At 41.2% G+C, this 17441-nt stretch overlaps 3 protein-coding genes across 4 annotated transcripts; 2 read left to right on the top strand and 1 right to left on the bottom strand.

The window, feature by feature from the left end:
* Positions 1-201: 201 nt before the first annotated feature.
* Positions 202-5999, top strand: LOC143321603 (transmembrane protein 53). 2 transcript variants are annotated; one of them, XR_013077227.1, is made up of 5 exons: positions 202-471; positions 926-1211; positions 3220-3466; positions 3587-4449; positions 4514-5998. XR_013077227.1 is itself a non-coding variant. In XM_076732040.1 (4 exons), exons 2-4 carry the CDS (start codon positions 975-977, stop codon positions 3946-3948), a joined length of 846 nt encoding a protein of 281 aa, XP_076588155.1. In that variant the 5' UTR covers positions 279-471; positions 926-974; the 3' UTR covers positions 3949-5999. The 2 variants fall into 2 exon arrangements, 1 of the variants encoding a protein (XP_076588155.1); XM_076732040.1 differs by having other exon boundaries at positions 279-471; positions 3587-5999.
* Positions 6000-7042: 1043 nt separating this feature from the next.
* rbm28 (RNA binding motif protein 28) lies at positions 7043-15023 on the top strand. Its single transcript, XM_076732416.1, has 20 exons — positions 7043-7415; positions 7566-7712; positions 7802-7908; positions 8051-8126; positions 8253-8345; positions 8480-8551; positions 8898-8994; positions 9079-9317; positions 9416-9482; positions 9630-9739; positions 9831-9904; positions 10058-10193; positions 10987-11051; positions 11177-11335; positions 11549-11698; positions 11925-11999; positions 12106-12235; positions 12560-12698; positions 13267-13381; positions 14634-15023. Exons 1-20 carry the CDS (start codon positions 7298-7300, stop codon positions 14766-14768), a joined length of 2304 nt encoding a protein of 767 aa, XP_076588531.1. The 5' UTR covers positions 7043-7297; the 3' UTR covers positions 14769-15023.
* Positions 15024-15886: 863 nt separating this feature from the next.
* On the bottom strand, positions 15887-17056 carry lepa (leptin a). Its single transcript, XM_076733463.1, has 2 exons — positions 16876-17056; positions 15887-16238 (listed from the first exon to the last, which is right to left on the bottom strand). Exons 1-2 carry the CDS (start codon positions 17023-17025, stop codon positions 15903-15905), a joined length of 486 nt encoding a protein of 161 aa, XP_076589578.1. The 5' UTR covers positions 17026-17056; the 3' UTR covers positions 15887-15902.
* Between the last annotated feature and the right edge of the window lie 385 nt (positions 17057-17441).

The raw sequence follows: 17441 nt of genomic DNA, 5'->3' as shown, positions 1-17441 counted from the left end.
CACCATAAAGTCATTACATTGCAACCCTGTAACTCCCATCAGTTTAGTCTTGAGTGAGTATTAACACTTTGTGTTGGTGTTGATGAACTCTGCAGATGGCCGCAGCAGAACAGCTTCGTCTGGCGCATTGTGCACGCCTTGAGGTAAAGGTCCGCCTGTGTTTACAGAATTACATCAGATGAAGTTAAACCGGTCAGGCTGGTTTTCTATTTAGTTGAGTTTCTTTCCGAAGGAGGGCAGCAGTGCGCGTGAGATGCGACTGTCAGCGAATTGAGAACACTCACACGGATGAAGAGGAAGAGGAAGCAAGGGAAGGATCAGTGGCTCCAACATCGAGAAGACGAGCAAAAGCCACTGACTCGCATCGCAAAGGATGTGTTCACTGCTGGCTAGTCTGAAACATTACAATGCCGGCGACAGTGTGCTCTGGAAGAGTTCTGCTCATTAATTGAGTCAACAATTGAAAAGCAGGTTAGTGAGTCATCCTGCAGACAGAGGGAAGGAAAGTCAGGGACCTAACGTTAAAACTTACGTAAAGTTAAGCTAGCTGAAGGGTGTGAGCGGCGTGTCGCTATCATAGTGTCACAGCACCAATGAAGTCATTCAGGTTAACTATGAAAGACATTTTTTTATGTCCAACGTCAGGTTTACAACATATATTAACGTACAGGAGAATCTGGAAGCTAACCTTAAGTTGTATTGTTAAGACATTGTTAGCTAACGCTGGTCACTAACATACTTAGCCATAAGTTAGCCTCAGATGAACTCTCCAGTTAGCTCTGAGCGATAAAGCAAATACCAAAACTTGTGATTCTGTTGACGTGTTTTCTGAGTAAATGGTTGGTACTGTTGCTGCTTTCTCATCGTCATATTTACTTCCAGCTTTTTTTTTTTCATCACTGCACCCGTTTCCTCTTTTCCGCAGAGGCCCTTGTTACTTAACTACCCCACTGGAGAGATTGACAGCGGCCGCGATGCTGGGCAGGACCGCGCTGAGCAGATGCGTCACTGCCCACCGCCTCAGCAAGAATGTCACTTTCTACATCAATGAATCAGCATCTCCGGTGTCGGGATGTCAGACCCCAGCTTCCGAGGAAGAAAAACCCGTGCTGGTGATGCTGCCCTGGCTGGGTTCGCGTCCCCAAGCCATTTCCAAATATTGCGATATCTACTTCCGCACCGGCTTTGATGTGCTTGTAGTAGAGAGTGAGGTAAGGACAGCGCGTGACCCATATGTTTTCCAAATGACAAATTAAAGTTGATGTTGAATACAGTTAATGTTTCGTATAGCAGTTACATAGAACTGTTGCACTGTGTGCTAAAATGAATCAGATCAGTCGAATGGTTACGATTTAGGATGAAACATCAACAGCATAGCTGAAGTGTATTCTTAGATGCTGCTGCAGAAACTGTTTTGAATGTACAGTCCATTCAACATCTGCTTAATATGTTGGTACAATAGACGTGTGTATCATCCGAGCATGTAGAGTTTTGTTCGTCTTTGCTCAGGTCTGATCTGTCTGTCATGACTGTTGACATGTACCTAGATAACACCTATGTCTGCATGTTAGTGTTAGCTGATATCTGACCTGAAACAACACCCAAGTACATATTTACAACAGATAAGACACACACACCACTGTCAGTGGTGCAAAGGTTCATCTGAGGTATTATTTGTTGAGGAGGTTGCATGGCAGTACTATATACTATGAGGTAACTGTCACAGGTCTAAAAGTAAACCTATGTCTGTGATCTATATTTCATTGTAAGGTGCTGCCACCAGCATTTTGTCCCTTGTAAGATTACAGCTGGGTGAATACATTTGCACATTTGGTGTAACGTTCTGTAGGATTCCAGCACTTTATTGTCCATCAAGGAAGTTTAAGTCTGGTAAATGATGAGTGGTCTGTGCTGAGCAACATGTGATAGTGTGTTGACTCTTTTTTTGCTCGCCAGCTCAGGTTGTTTCACTGCAGCTGGTGTTTTTAAACATGAATGCACACAGTCTATATTTCCATCTTTACTGGATTAATTTATCCATTGTCGTGGTGAATCGTAGAATCAGATCTCCGTTGATGCTCGTCTTTTTTCATTCACCACTCATGCGCTTTACTCAAAGTGATCATAGTCAGATTTAATGGAACTGACTGATCAGCTGTTCTGGAACTGAGTTTCCCATCTCAGAAGTAGCTCGAGCTGCTTCCAGAAACAGGTTCCAGGGCACCTTTAAATATTCAGTGAAAAGGACGGACCCTTCAGTCAAGCTGTCTGAAGCTCACTGCTGTGATTTTAAATTTCAGTGCTTGAAGCAAGGGAATTGTGGGAAAATATTTTTTTCTGTTGTAAGATTTTGGGCAAGGCTAATAATCTGCATATGCTTAATTCCACATTTTGTATTATATTATTATCATTCTTTTCTCATTTAAAGGTAACGAGACATGTGATTTAAAGAAAAGTTAAGGGAATTCTGTAACACGTAGTTGAGCTGTGTCTGTCTACGTCTGCCTGTATTGTAGTGCAACAGACCAAACTCAAAAAGACCCGGAAATGAATTACCGGGAGACAAAAGAGACCCATCTATAATTTGAAAGCTGGGACCCGGCCAAGTTATATTTGACAACTTGTAAATCAAAACAGACATGTTGTCAAATGTAATGTTAGTCGCCTTCTCCCCTGTGCCTGGCTGTCACGCATGATCCATCCTCGTTGCCACGATTGTTGGTAAAATCCATCCAGGTTTTCTGTTGCCGATTGAAACTCAGCTCATCCGCTCGTTATTTCAATGCAAATGTGACTTGTTTAGAATTAGCGTTGCAGTTTTGTTGCATCTTGTTTGCCCTTATAACCTGTAATAACGATTGCTCATTCATTGCCGTGTCTGCTAGCATTGGTGTTGCTAAGTTGCTGTCATCTGTGTTGTCCGGGACACGTCTGACCGCTGCTCCCATCGTAATCAGCACTGTCTGATCACGGCCGACTCTTCTCAGATCCACTTGTATAACACATAATGTGAAACACACGTGGGACCTGCAGTGACAGATTGGAACCCATCCCGGATCCAATTGTCCACATAAAATGTGGATTTGAACCCTTAATAGTCCCAGGCCGGGTCTCGGGTACTAGGCTGGACCCTTGAAGACCTCTATTCTAGACATTCCTAAGTGACCTTGTGTCATAGTGACACTGACGAAGAAATGTTTCTGTTTTGTCTTGCACAAGGCCCAAGAGTTCCTGTGGCCTCGCTGGGGTCTGGATCGTGGAAAGAAGTTGCTGGAGTTGCTCCAGAGTGAACGCTTTGTGTCCCGCCCCCTGCTTGTCCATGCCTTCTCTATTGGTGGCTACACATTTGCTCAGCTGCTGGTGCATATTTCCCAGGACACGCAGAAGTATCAGACGCTCACACAGAGGATCAAAGGCCAAGTGTATGATAGCTTGGTGGTGGGCTCTCTGGAGACGATGACCATAGGTCAGTATTGACATGATCTAACACATTCATTAATTTCATTCCAACTGTACATGTAGGAATAGGAGTGAATGTTTTTTTCAGTGCAAATGAATGAAGTGTCATTTTCTCCTCTCTGTCCAGGTCTTGCCAGGACTGTCTTTCCACGTTGGGAGATGCTGGTAAAACAAATGACCCTGTTATACTTTCGCATTTTCAAACGCCAAACAGTGGACTACTTTCTAACAAGCATCGATGTGTTCTGGAGCAGTCCCATCACCGCTCCCGCACTGTTCTTCTTTTGCGAGAACGATGCGCTCAGCGAAGCACAAGTTACAGAGGAATTGATCGATTATTGGCAGAAGCGCGGGGTGAATGTCACAGCAAAGAAATGGGAGGATTCAATTCACGCAGGTCACCTAAAGATGCACCAACAAGAGTATCTGACCAGCCTGAACACGTTTCTCCACTCAGTGCACATCGCCCCGCTAAAGGCCAAGATGTAAGATGGTTCCATTTAAACATAATGACGTATTAGCTTGTTTGTTAGCCTACGTTGTGTTAGAGTAGCAGTGATAATGTACTTTGGGAAAACCATTAATGCAATACATGTACTAATTACAGTAATTGATGTAGCTGGAGTAAGGATGCAGTCGACTTACAATTCAGTTCAATTTGATTCACAAAACGGGTCTCAAATGAGATATACTCAGGATACATTTAATAAGGTTTGATAAACAAACTGTAAAAAGTCTCTCTGTTTGTGTCAGGGAAAAAGATTTGAAGCTTCCAGGCTTTAAATTTAGCAACCACAGTGACGCCTGGAGGTTTGCACAACTCATAGCAGCCCGAGGCCAATGTGTAACACCTGAACGTGCAATAAAAGTCTAAGAGGCCTTAGCATCATTAAATCATACTCTCTCAAAGTAAACACAGTAAAAAATTCAACGATATTCAGTGTCCCATCATGTATCACCAAAGAAGCATCAAATCTTCACATTTGAGGAGCAAAAATGTACAAATGTTTGGCATTTCTGCTTCAAAAAATACTGAAATGATTTATTAGAGTAGTTGCTGATTAACTTAATGTCGACTGACTAATCAGCTACTTATTGCAGCATTCAGTATGAATAATAGTCCCTTGAAACACTAAATAAAATCTAAAAAACAGAATGAAAAGAACACTATTTGAACTAGGCTGGATCACATTAGACTAACACCTTTGTTGACTCAAGCGTAATTTTCCAAAGCAAATACAAGTATGTTCAGTGCTGTCGTTCGTTTCCATTTTCCATCTTTAAGATGAATGCGAACAAAGTCAGTGGAAAGATGTGAACACAGATAGTCGCAAGCACATTTGTTCCAGGCGTCATGAAGTAGGACAAGGCAGTTTTATTTATATAGCACAATTCATTAGCGGTGCTTTGCGTGAAATTGCCTACAGCTACAAGCGACATAAAACACGCACATCTGAGTGAGTTAGAAACATTGTGTTTTGAGTTAAATTTCAAGCGAGTCCTCTGACGCCTTGAATGCCCAGAAGCAGATGGACCTGAGTTGTGTGAGCTCAGGTATCCATTCCCCTCTAACTCTGTATCGCCTACGCACACTGTCGCTAAGATTTAGTTGATAGTGATGATGAGCATGCTCCTGTTTTTCTTTTTCATCACAAAAAGTGCCACGTGTAAATGCTTCTGCTCTGAATTTCTGTTCGATACCGTTAACGCAGCAGGCGACGCTCAAGAAGGATTGCGTATTTGCTGTTTCTGTTTACTTGTTAGTAAGATTTATATTGAAGTTGTACATTTAAGCTTCTCACATCAGCACTGTGACAGTGAGCACCAGCATGTGAAAGCAGACATTGTTTATCACTGAGTATTGCACTGTTAGGGAACCGGAATGTGGAGAAGTTTCTGGTCAATAACTAAAGATCTTGGGAGGATTTTGGGTGTATAATCACAGAAGTTACATTACCTACTTTTCATTTGTCATAATTTATGTTGTGAAGCAGAAAATGCAAGTTGTTTCCAGATGCCATTGTGCTTGCACTATTTTCTACTTTCTGTGAGCCAAAACACAATCTCGTCACGAACAACCTTTCATGTTTACGCAAACAACTGATTCTTTTGATGGTCTGCTATCGCTTAGAAGAATATTTCTTCTTTCCTCAAGATGCCTTTGTGTTGGTGTTCATTAACGGTGATGAACAAAGCACAACATGATAACACTGTGACACACTCAGGACCTCACATGACCTCTTGTGAGAGATAATGAGGCTCAGCTGTAAATCAGAACAAATGAGCCGCTTTTCTGCAAACTACCAAAGCCTCAAATAACAAGTTGGACTTTGAGACTGTTCATGTCTGCTAATAGTTACCGTATGAATTTCAATTGTTTTAACATGTATACAGGTGAATGATGTGTTGGTTGAATGTGGCTGTTGAAAATGAAATGGTGCCTCTGACGTCGAGCTTTGGGTCTCATTTTGTTTGAAACATTTTGTTGTTATGTTTTCTGCCTTGTATGTGGTTTGGAAATAAATGTGGAGGCATCTGGTTTTAGGTGTGATGTTATTTTTTTCTGACTTATATAGAAGAAATTCCAAAATGCATTTAAAAAGGAGAGTTATCAATTTCCAGTGACAAAGTTTTGTTTGTGTGTCCCATTAATTATTTCCACTTTGAATGAACAAACAAGACACACATGCACACAAAAAGTAAATTCCTGGTAACTGCAGAGGTGTACAACAGATTCTGTAGCTGATGGGCAGAAAAACTGGAATAGAGAATAAAGTGTTCAGAGCCCTTTCAGCAAGAGGCTAAAGTCATTAAGCTCAGCTGTGAAGGAAAATGACACAGTAATTCCTGGCACCTGCCATCATCCTGTTAGAGAAGTTAAACTTTATTTATTGCATGCTGGAGAAATTAAGTTCCAATGCCAGATGTTGAATTGCACTTGAGAAATGCTGTTGAAAAAAACAAAACAAAACAAAAAAATAGCACTGAATTGCGCTGGTATATATGAACAATATGTAGAGTTTATAAAAAAAACCTACTGTTGCCAACATGGATAATAAATAGTGTTTGTGCTATTGCACAGTTGAAAAAAATATAGAGCTAATTCTCCTCTGTGTTCAAAGAGTCTCCTCTGTGCTGGACCGGGAAGATCTCTGACTGTAAAACCTTACCTCTCTTCCTCTTATAACAAGGGCAGTGTGTTCACTATGGCTTCAATATATGGCATGAGTTCATCATTTCTCTTATATTAAAGATTCATCTGATGTTAACCCGTCCAGTCCTGTGTTTTCCATTTGTGTACTTGACTTGCACCAGCGCACATTTTATATTACAGCATATTACAATCATTGTTTATAATCAGTACAAATTAGAGTCAACAGTCCACCTTTAATGTAATTCTATCCGTTTTTTATTTTATTTTATTTTAGAACATTCTAAGTTTTCATGTTTTATGTAGTCCGTGTTTTTGTATTAATTGTAATTGTTTCTGGTTAATAAACAACCAGGAGCGTGTAACATGTAATCCTCCCGGACGGCAGGCGGCGCACAGGCCTGCAAGCCGATAAGAGAAGTGTAGGCTCGAGGCCATTTCCGTTTAGTTTCCAAGATGGCTGCCCACACTTGTAAACATGCGACTTAGTCTGAAACCTAGTGGCGTCCAGATTAAACTGTTCAATAACACGTATTTATCCGACGGATTCTTGTGATACCGACTAGTTTGATATTAACTTCCAATGCCTAATTGTTAACAAATCAGCTACCCGTTTGTGAGTTATTACCGAGCTCAAAAGGCTAACATTAGCGAGCTAACGTTAAGTTAGCAAGGCAGTGGACAGCCATGCAAACGCATACCGTATTCGTTCGTTCTCTACCAGCTTCAGCTTCAAACGAACGCTTAGAGGAAATATTCTCTGAAATTGGTCCGATAAAGCAGTGCTTCGTGGTCAGAGAGAAAGGTGAAGTTGTCACTGTCATTTTTTCGAGTTATTTTACTAAATATGTCAGCGATAAAGTGTACTCTAATGTACGTTGACTAAGACACCTGAGATGCAGAACAATTCAAACATGAATGTTAACATAATAACCCATTCTTATTTCTAAACCAGGCACAGAAAAATGTCGGGGATTTGGTTATGTCACCTATTCCATGGTGGAGGATGCACAGCGAGCCTTGAAAGAAGTAAAAGAATACGATGGGCAGAGGCTTCACCTGTCGGTGGCGAAGAAGAAGCTAAAAAACAAAAAGAAAACAGGTATGTATAATGGTGCGTTCAAAAACTAGCGACCGAGAGAGCGCTCACTTTATGTATATTTTCTAACCTCTCTCATGTCTTTCGTTTAGCTCCTGATGAACCGGCTGCAGCACCAAAGGAAAATGAACAGAAGAACAAGGGCTTCAGGAAACACCAGATGAAAGCCAGGCTCATCATAAGGAACCTCAGTTTTAAGGTAAAGTGTGTTATTTAGTTGTGAAAAGCAGCAACTGACCAGCTCACTTTGATCCACTCTCTGAACTTCAGTGACATATCTGGTGTTAAAGTGGTATACTTGTTGCTTTACCTGTAGCACATGCCATGCCATGTCGTTACAGTGCTCTGAAGAAGATCTGAAGCAAGTTTGTGCCAGTTTTGGAACAGTTCTTGAGGCGAAAATTCCCCTCAAACCTGGTAAAAATGGGTTTTTATTAATCTTACTGGATGTACAGATAATCCACTTTGATTTGTCGTGTGACCCTTGAGAAGGTTGTTGTCTTATTATGATGACACAATGTGTTTTTTTTCTTCATTGTGTAGATGGGAAGATGCGAGGATTTGCATTTGTCATGTTTAAAACTGTGTCTCAGGCTGCGAGAGCGCTTAATGCTCTGAACCTGAAAGAGATAAAAGGTCAGTGAGAGACACTTAATATTGCTGTTATGTGAGAAACACTGTTCACTGTAGACATCTCAGCTTAGTTAATTATTTGTTATTTAGTTTGTATCATGTGACTGCTTTTTTAAATGTTATTGTTTATTTCACAGGTCGGCAGGTAGCAGTTGACTGGGCTGTGGCTAAACACCAGTATACTGCCACACAGCCACCCTCAAATACAGGTACTTTTAATGGCTTAGGCATTTTTTGGGTTGTCTGCCTGTTTGTCCCGTTCTCGTGAATGTGATGTCAGATCTTCTGTGCTGCCTTGTTGAAGATGTGTGTGAAGCGTCCACATTTTACAACTTGCAGCTTCTTTGCAGCAACATCCATGTATGAAACATTGTCTGCCAAATGGCTGCCAACTCAATGGTTAATTTTTTAAATTCCTTCAAAGTCTTCCCCACTTTCTGGACAGACATGGATGTAAACTGCAACTTGACTGATTGACGTCTCCTGATAGTAACTAAAATAACTGTCTACATCAAAATAAAGATAATCATGGACACTGTTTTGTTTACCTGATAGATAATAAGAAGGAGTCAAATGCAGAAGAGTCAGACGCCGAGAGTGATGAAGAAGATGAGGATGAAGAAAAGACACCGGCAGCACCTCAGAAGAAAAAGTATGAACCTCAGATATGTGTACGTGTCTTAACATACCTCTGGGTGTTAAGAACTGGTTAATTTTGTGCCACATCTTCCCACAGAGTCTCCTCCAAAGCAGCTGTGCAGCAGGTGGAGGAGTCCCAATCAGATGATGAAGATGAGAGTGGGGAACAAGACAGTGAGGAGGAGGATGAAGATGATGATGATGATGATGAAGATGAAGATGATGAAGAAGAAGACGATGATGATAAGACTAGTCTTGTATCAAATGATGATCAAGATGCGAGTGAGGATGAAGAGGATGATGAAGAGGATGAGGACGACGAAGATGATGAATCAGGTATAAATGCTTATGTTTTTCATATGTTTGCATGTAATGTGAATATTTTCTTTCGTGCATATGTTTTGACGCTGCTTGTCTGCTGCTCCTGACTCTAGCTCAAAGGAAAGCTTCAAGGAAACCTCTCCCTTCAGATGTGAACGAGGGCAGAACCGTTTTCATCAGGTTTGCAGTTCTTCTCTCTACTCAGTCTTACACCTGTTTTATTTAACTCACTGTGTCATAATTTCTCAGTTTTAAAACTCTCTGCTCATTCGTACTCATTTAGTATCTCATCGGTGTCTTTGTTCATCGGACTCCTGTCTGATTTAGGAACCTGTCCTTTGACACGGATGAAGAGGGTCTTGAGGAAGTTCTCCTGAAGTACGGAGAGATGAAGTACATAAAGATTTGTCTCCACCCAGACACAGAACATTCAAAAGGTCGGTCAGCGGAGCTTGAGTGAAGCTCTCTTCTGTCTGTTGTTTGAGAAAACAGGTTGGTTGACTCATTTTGGGTTTGTTATTTTGCCAGGTTGTGCGTTTGCGCAATTCAAGACCAAAGAGGCTGCAGACAAATGCTTGGCTGCAGCACAGGATGAGTCAGAGGTGATATGCAATCTTATATGATTTCCATTCTGAATAATTGATTGGAAATATTCCATTTATCTGCCTTTTTATGGAATTGCATCATTTGTTGTCCTGTTGTGTGTGTTTAGTTGATGTTGCCGCCGTGTTGTAACATTGGGCTGTTTGTTGCAGAGCGGTGGCATCCGTGTAGATGGCAGAAAGCTGTTGATTGTGGCAGCAGTGAGCAGAGAAGATGCTGCCCAGCTGAAAGTGAACAAGGTGAAAGTAGAAACGGGCACCAGGAACCTGTACCTGGCCAGAGAGGGAAGTGAGTTAAACCCATTTCATGCTCTTCTTTTCTCCTTCTGTACCACCTCAGCTCTACTTGTGATCCTTTCGTCTTGCACACAGTTAGTCACTACAGGTGTCACTTCATGCAGATTTGACTGAACATCCATAATATTACAATTGAAAACTGTGAACCAGCGTATCTCGGTGTGAAATTTCTGTCATGATACAGTTACATGGAGAAACAACAAACAAGACTTTTTAAATACATCAGTGTGTTATAGGGGTGCGTGATATGGCCTAGAATTTATATCATAGTGTTATTTTTTTTAAGGTGATGACATCAGATCACAGTATCACAAAATTAAAAAGGATACAGGTGGATGGTGGAAATAGATGTAGAGTTTTGTGTTGGTTCTTGCAGCCAAGAACAGAGAACTTGTTATGTGTTGCTCATAACGTTACCTTCACATCTTCATGTGAGTGCAGTCAGTGTTCCGGCAAGGAAAGTAGTAGTTACTGGATCTAACTGCAGTTCTAGGAGTACGTGCGTAGCCATTGTCCTGCAAGTTATCGCACAGTAAAGCACATTATTTTTAATGTGCTGACGACATGGCAACATTCATGTCGTGGTACAATGTGACACCGGTGATGGTGACAAAACTGGTATACTGCTCACTCCTAGTGTGTTAACAGCTACTTAGGAATGCCATATCTGACTTGTGGTCCCTATTAAAGCCTTGAAATAGGTTAGATTGTCACATGCCTTTGCTGAATCGCTTCTGAACCTGTTCTCATACTGTACGATATTCTCTTTTGACCGCAACACCCAGTGGTCCGTGCTGGAACCAAGGCTGCAGAGGGAGTGCCTGAAGCAGACATGGCCAAAAGAACCAGAGTGAGTTCATTTTTCATTTCCCATTTTAGACATTTCTACTTGAAGAATGATTTTTAATCTTCCACTTACCATCTCTCCAAGCGCTCCTATGTTGACACATACTTGGTGTTGTCTGTTTCCCTTAGTTTGAAGAAATAAAGAGGGCCAAGCTTCGGGACATAAATGTGTTTGTATCAAAGACTCGCCTGTGTGTTCATAACCTGCCCAAGTCAGTGGACAATAAGAAACTCAAAGCACTCTGCCTCCAAGCAATAAAGGAAAAGAAGGGAGTCCACATCAAAGAGGTGAGAAACAGACCTTTCATTGAATAGGTAGTATCATTGTTAAAGTTGTCATTTGTCAAACAATCCTGAAAATGCTTTTGTGGGAGTGATATTGATGAATGTTGGGCTGTCACACACTTTATAATCAATCATGTGCCTGCATGACCAGCAGGGGGTGCTGTTGTCACTCTTATTCATGCCGTTTGTGCATGTGACTCCTGTTTCTCCTTTCAGTGTCGGGTGATGTACGACAAGAAGCCAGAGAAGGGTCAGGTGATGGGACAGTCGTTAGGTTACGGCTTTGTCGAGTTCCAGAGCCACGAACATGCTCTCAGCACACTTCGTTACCTTAACAACAACCCCAACATCTTCGGCTCACACAAGGTACATTTTTGCAACGGAGCACTCAGGTGCTGAAATCATTATCAGCGTGTTTTTGCTCTGTTGCCGCGGTATTTATTTACCCTGAAGATTTTTAGACTTAACATTGTGGTGTTTATTTGGTTTGGCATTCTGGATTAAAAATCAAACATTTACATATTTCTTTTCCTGGTCCACAAGCAGTGTTGTGTTACTGAAGTGGAACTATGCATTGTGTGTTACCCTGCAGAGACCCATCGTTGAGTTCTCCCTGGAGGATTCAAGGAAACTCAAAATGAGAGAAATGCGACAACAAAAAAACAAGGTCTGTTTGTTCTGAGTGGTAGTTACACCTGAGATTCCCTGTTCAAATGGAAAAAAAGCTTTTTTTTCCCCAATTGGAAAATAACCCTGTGTTGATATTTTTGCAGGAATTTTTAACAAATCAGCGTTTTAAAGGAGGAGCGAAACCTCAGTTCCAGGCGGTCAGAGATGGAAAAGGACCAAGGAATGATGGGAATAAAGCACAGTCCTCATCAGAGCAGGCAGGAAAGGAGAGAGGTGTGAAAATATTGTTTCCGTGTTTATGTTCCTTGAGGATCTAATGCACATGGCCTGAAATGAGTTGCTGTTCTGGACAATTTTTGACAGATGATGGAAAACACCTCTGATACACACATGCTGATTCTTAATGATTCCATGTCAAACGTGAAAACCATGATACACAGCAAAGATACAGCACAGCTCACGAGCACTGTGAAGAAACCAGATAATGTTTGGCTGTAACACTGAATCAAACACGGCCATTTTATTTTTTGCTGTTATCATTTAAGCTCTTTTTATTTTTTCACATTTCTTCTCTGTCCACTTTTCTATGTTTATCAGCTCCTCCTCAACAGCAGACGCGAGATGGGCGTTATTCTGGCTTCCAGACCAACCCCGAGGTCGAGCACGTAGAGTTGGAGAAAGGACAGAAGCGGAGGAAGGTTCTACCTTTGCCTACCCATCGCGGGCCTAAGAACAGGTGCTGCTTTTATGACCTTGACTCGTCTGACTTGTCTCTTGTTTACAATGCACCGTACGTCACGTAGTGCTGAAGCAGGTGAATCTTGATAGCAAAATGCACAGCACTTATATATTTCAGGATATGGCTAAAATAACTATCTGTATGAATTAAACACAGCAAACTAACCATGTTCTGCTCTCATTAACCTGAGTGCTTTGGCTGTTTTCCAATAGTATGACACTTTTTGGCGGTGGATGTTGTTAACATTTGTTTGCTGATAAGCCTTATCTTAGTGCAGCTGTTGAAGTATCACAGCCAAGCAGTCTGAACTGTAAAACCTCACAGAGTTTCATGGCTGGAATAACTGACCGGGCCTGTTTCACTCCTGATGTTAAGTTGTCTTTCCCAGCTTGGGTAAATGATTGCCTGTGTTGATCTGTCAGGTACGAACAGTCCTTCAAAAAGTCTGAAACAGTCATGTCAAACAGAAGATAAACACATCCTTAGAAAAACCCATATGACAAAACTGGCTATGACTCAGCAGTGGGCATCAGGCTTACAGATTGTGATCTTTTGTCTTTTACAGAATGCGTGACAAAGGAAAGCAACAGGCTCCACCACCCAAACGGGCAAGGCCTGGATCCGGCAGGAAAGAGCATCAAAGACGACAGATGGAAAAGCCCACGCAGCCCAGAAACCAGGTTAATATAAACTCCGTGTATATGGTTATTTATAATCTTGGGTCACACTCACAAAACATCTTGTGACGAAGAAGCTGCTGAAACTTTCCAGAACCAAATCAAAACAAGCTTCAGACTGGCTGCTGCTGGCAGTCTGTCCTGGCAGACCTCATTACCTTAATCTCTTCAGAGCTGGAACAATAGTGATGTTGTGAAAACATGAAGTATTTTATCACACAGATGGATTAAAGCATGAAAAATGTTACACATACTGTCGGGGCTTCTGACAGTGTGAAAATAGGTGTGTGATCGTGATCTGCACGTCATGAAGGAATCTTTGAAATGAACAACTCTTTTCACTGACTCTGGAGTGACCACGTCTCCACTAACTCGTTCACTGACTCGCTCCTCCTGCATGCTGTTAGCTAGTACAAACTGCTCAGTGTCACTCAGACTATTGTACAACTCTTACAGTAACTGTATTTGTGGAGATGTATCAGGCTCAGTGGCCTGAGCTGCGGGTCTGACTCGGCCTGCATGAATCACTCACTCACTCAGAGTGTGTTTGTCAGCCGGTCTGGTTCGTAACTGCTCCGCTCCGCTGATGTTAGTCCTTCTTTGGTCCAGTAAACGTTTGGAAAGTCTAGAAGAGCCACATGATTAAAGTATTTTATCCCTTTCAAATTAGCGTAAGGCTAAACAGGAAGTTACACCCTGATCACTCACTGATTTATTTATTTATTTTATTTTTTTTTTTTTCTGACATTGTGTTCTCACTTTTTAAAGTGCTTCTCTTTGATTGGATTCAAAGAGCAATTCTTACAAGTCATTGAAATGTGGCTCATTAAATTAAAGTGCATCCATGTGTGCAAACTTTTGGTGCTGAATTAAATGTGCTGGAACGACACAGTGTCATTCTTCCCAGTTTAAAGTACTTTGTTTGTACTAGCAGTTTACCAGTACAGTACGTGCCTGTACATACATGTAGGTACAAGGGAACAAGATGTAAAGTTAGGGAATAAGAGGGAAAAAACTGGGAATTTAAACTCATACTGTTGGTATTTTTAATATTTGATATCACACTGTTAATAGGGAAGATTACCACATTCCATCTAAAGCACTACCCATCATGATTATTCATCTTAGTTTGGACACTAATCTGCTATTCAACTCTTGGTTTTTGAAACAGGAGCATGTTAGCGTGTTAGCATGTTAGCGTGTTAGTTTGTTTGATCTCACGCCTCTTGACTGTCTCTATTTTGTTGTTTTCCAGAAGGCTAAAACGGCAAAGAAACATTTCAAGAGCAGAGATGGGGACCGTTTCGACAGCCTGGTGGAGCAGTACAAGAAGAAACTGATGGGTAACAGTGACACCAATATGAAAAGAAACAAGTGGTTTAATAGCTGAATGTGTGTATATGATTGCTTGTGTGTGCGTATGCGTGTGTGAGTGTGAGAGAGAGGGACCCTCGTCACCCCGAGGTTTTAGAATAAGTGCAGTGGATCATTGCAGTCATCCTATCCATGCTCATGTCTGTTTTTTATTATAAAACCCCCACTGACCAACCCATAATTTACATGACTGTTTATGAAAATATATTAAAACCCTTGAATTTGTCCTTTATTGTGATTCTCTACATTATTGTATTAAATCCATATTTGTCGGATTCGCGGATGCGTCAGTTCGTTATGAAAGTAGCCGTTACATTAGTTAATCATAAGCCGGTAGCTCTGAATAAACACTTCCCACTCATGGAACCTGAATGTACAAGGGCAGCAGAGATGACATTATAGTTTAACCTGGTCTACGTGTCTTTTTCACCTCATTACGCAACACTGACAAACTTGCATTACACAAAGAAATGTTTCTGTGAAATATTTATTTATTCATACTTTCAAATCCAGAAGTTATAAAAATAGTGTCAACTGTACAAAAATATACAAAATATCATCTGCAGATATAAATAGTCCTTTTGGAAGAGCTGACGATATTACGCTGAAATTAACGTTGCCCTTTGCCCTTCCTGTCCTTCATATACAAACACACCTGTTATTCTTGGCAAGTTTCAACCTGGTTTTCAGGGATTTCCAGGGATGACATTACTGCTCATTGGGATGTTTCCTCTAGCTGCACAGCAGATTCATCACTGAATTAATACGTAGATCCATGTTGTCCACAGCTCATTGTTGATACAACAGTGGTGTATTAATACAGACCTATAAGTAGGTGATTTACCTTGCAAAGCATAGATCAGTTTGCATATAAACATTCCTGCACAGCTTTTGCTGCAAACATTTGGATGAAAACAATCTTGTGACATTGAATGCTACAAAATACATATTTTCTAAATACAATATATAAATAAATACATGTGTATATAAATAAGTGCATGTTCAAGAATAAATCTCCTTCAATAGACATTGCAAAAGTTCAACATGGCGAGGATGGAATGCAAAGTCACACATCGCTGATGCAGACTTGACAAATCTGGTCCAACTATCAGGCCAGCAACTTACAATTAGTGGTCCCACTGTCCGTCTTTCAGCACGTCTCAAGATGATCCAGATTTTTCAGGAGCAAATTGAGGAACTCCTTCACTCTCATGAGAGCCTCGATGCTCACGGTGTGAATGAACTCTTTCCGGCTCTGCAGCTCCTGCAGCGGCCCCGGCACTGAAGGCTTTGGCCGCTGCTCGCTGCAGTGCGCCTGCCTCCACTGATCGAGGTATCCCGTCAGTGAAGAGATGTCAAACTTGACCTGGGCGACACCGTTAAGGGTGTCGGAGATCATGCTGTTATATCCTTCCAAGACTGTCACAATGGAGGAAGGCCCGTCCAGATCATCAGCAGGAGGGCTGAGTGCCAGACCAGGAGGGACCTGCAGCAAGAGAGCAAACGCGATCCAGTCAAAAACACTCCAGATTCTGTGTCACCATCAGGGACAGAAGAATTCAGATTCTTCAGTAAAAGCACTAAAACTGAAAGTACTCCACTACAAGTAAAAGTCCTGCATTCAAAACCTTTAAATAATAGTATGTAAGTATTATGAGCAAAGTATGAAAAGTAAAAGTGCTCAGTATGCAGTAGAATGGATCCTTTCAGTGTTCTATATTGCTGCTGCATCAATGTGCATGTTTCATTTTACTGCTGAAGATGTTTAAAGTAGAGCTCATTTTAAGTACTTAATATACAGTTTATACTGTTTTCAGCTTCGTGACAATTCATTTTCAAGCTAATCCAAACGGCTTTCTAAATGGTTTATTTAAACATTCAAACTCATCCGATCTGGAGATACATGGTTTTCAACGGACGGGGAGGGTATGAAAAATGTAATTAAAAAGGTAACTAGTGACAAAAGCTGTCAGTCAAATGTAGTGGGAAAAAGTACAATATTAGCCTCTTAGATTTAGCTGAACAGGAGTATGAAGCAGCATAAAATGGAACTACTCAAGTAAAGTGCAAGTACTTGAGTAAATGTACTTGGTGACAATCATGAACACAGCCGTAAATATTACCTGGAAGTCTTTGTCCAGCCTAACCACCAGCTGTTCAGCCATCCATTTCACTTTTGACTTCATCTTGACTACCTCCCCTGGCAGAGGAGCAGCTGTACCCACACTTAAAAGGTGCAGCAGAGAAAGCAGGAGTGCCAGAGTGTAGTCCATATTTGTTGTATTTCCTCGAGTGTACGGAATTCAGCTAACACTGGTATGCCTAGGAGAAGACAGAAGTTGGAGATGGTCATTGATCATGCAGGTTATTCTCCCCTCTATCACTTGCTCATTCACCATTGTGTCATCTCTCTAAGACAGCAGACATGAGTTCATATCTGCATGTCATCATTTCATGCATATACACAAGCTTTCTTCCAGTAATTTACTCAATATGTTTGATTATGGCAGCAAATATTTGTGATGGAGACACCTGTGAATTTCTAACTGGGTAACAGGTACAAAGATCACTGACTTTGGCTGACATGATTATCCTCAACCCCCGGTTTTTCAAATCTCTGCTACATGCTCTATGACAAACAGACTGAAGCTCAGTAAAAACCTCAGCTACCAGACAGTCCATAACCTAG

The sequence above is a fragment of the Chaetodon auriga genome, chromosome 6 (assembly GCF_051107435.1).
Source record: "Chaetodon auriga isolate fChaAug3 chromosome 6, fChaAug3.hap1, whole genome shotgun sequence".
NCBI classification, from domain to species: Eukaryota; Metazoa; Chordata; class Actinopteri; order Chaetodontiformes; family Chaetodontidae; genus Chaetodon; species Chaetodon auriga.
The sequence above is the reverse complement of the archived record's forward strand: the minus strand, read 5'-3'. Positions and strand labels throughout refer to the sequence as shown.

Coding starts and splice junctions, on each gene's coding strand:
- LOC143321603 (XM_076732040.1), top strand. CDS start 975: ATGCTGGGCAGGACCGCGCTGAGCAGATGCGTCACTGCCCACCGCCTC. Junction 1,212..3,219: donor TGCTTGTAGTAGAGAGTGAG/GTAAGGACAGCG, acceptor GTCTTGCACAAG/GCCCAAGAGTTCCTGTGGCC. Junction 3,467..3,586: donor TCTGGAGACGATGACCATAG/GTCAGTATTGAC, acceptor CTCTCTGTCCAG/GTCTTGCCAGGACTGTCTTT.
- lepa (XM_076733463.1), bottom strand. CDS start 17,025: ATGGACTACACTCTGGCACTCCTGCTTTCTCTGCTGCACCTTTTAAGT. Junction 16,239..16,875: donor GGCTGGACAAAGACTTCCAG/GTAATATTTACG, acceptor CTCTTGCTGCAG/GTCCCTCCTGGTCTGGCACT.
- rbm28 (XM_076732416.1), top strand. CDS start 7,298: ATGCAAACGCATACCGTATTCGTTCGTTCTCTACCAGCTTCAGCTTCA. Junction 8,127..8,252: donor GAAAATTCCCCTCAAACCTG/GTAAAAATGGGT, acceptor TTCATTGTGTAG/ATGGGAAGATGCGAGGATTT. Junction 13,382..14,633: donor CCACGCAGCCCAGAAACCAG/GTTAATATAAAC, acceptor GTTGTTTTCCAG/AAGGCTAAAACGGCAAAGAA.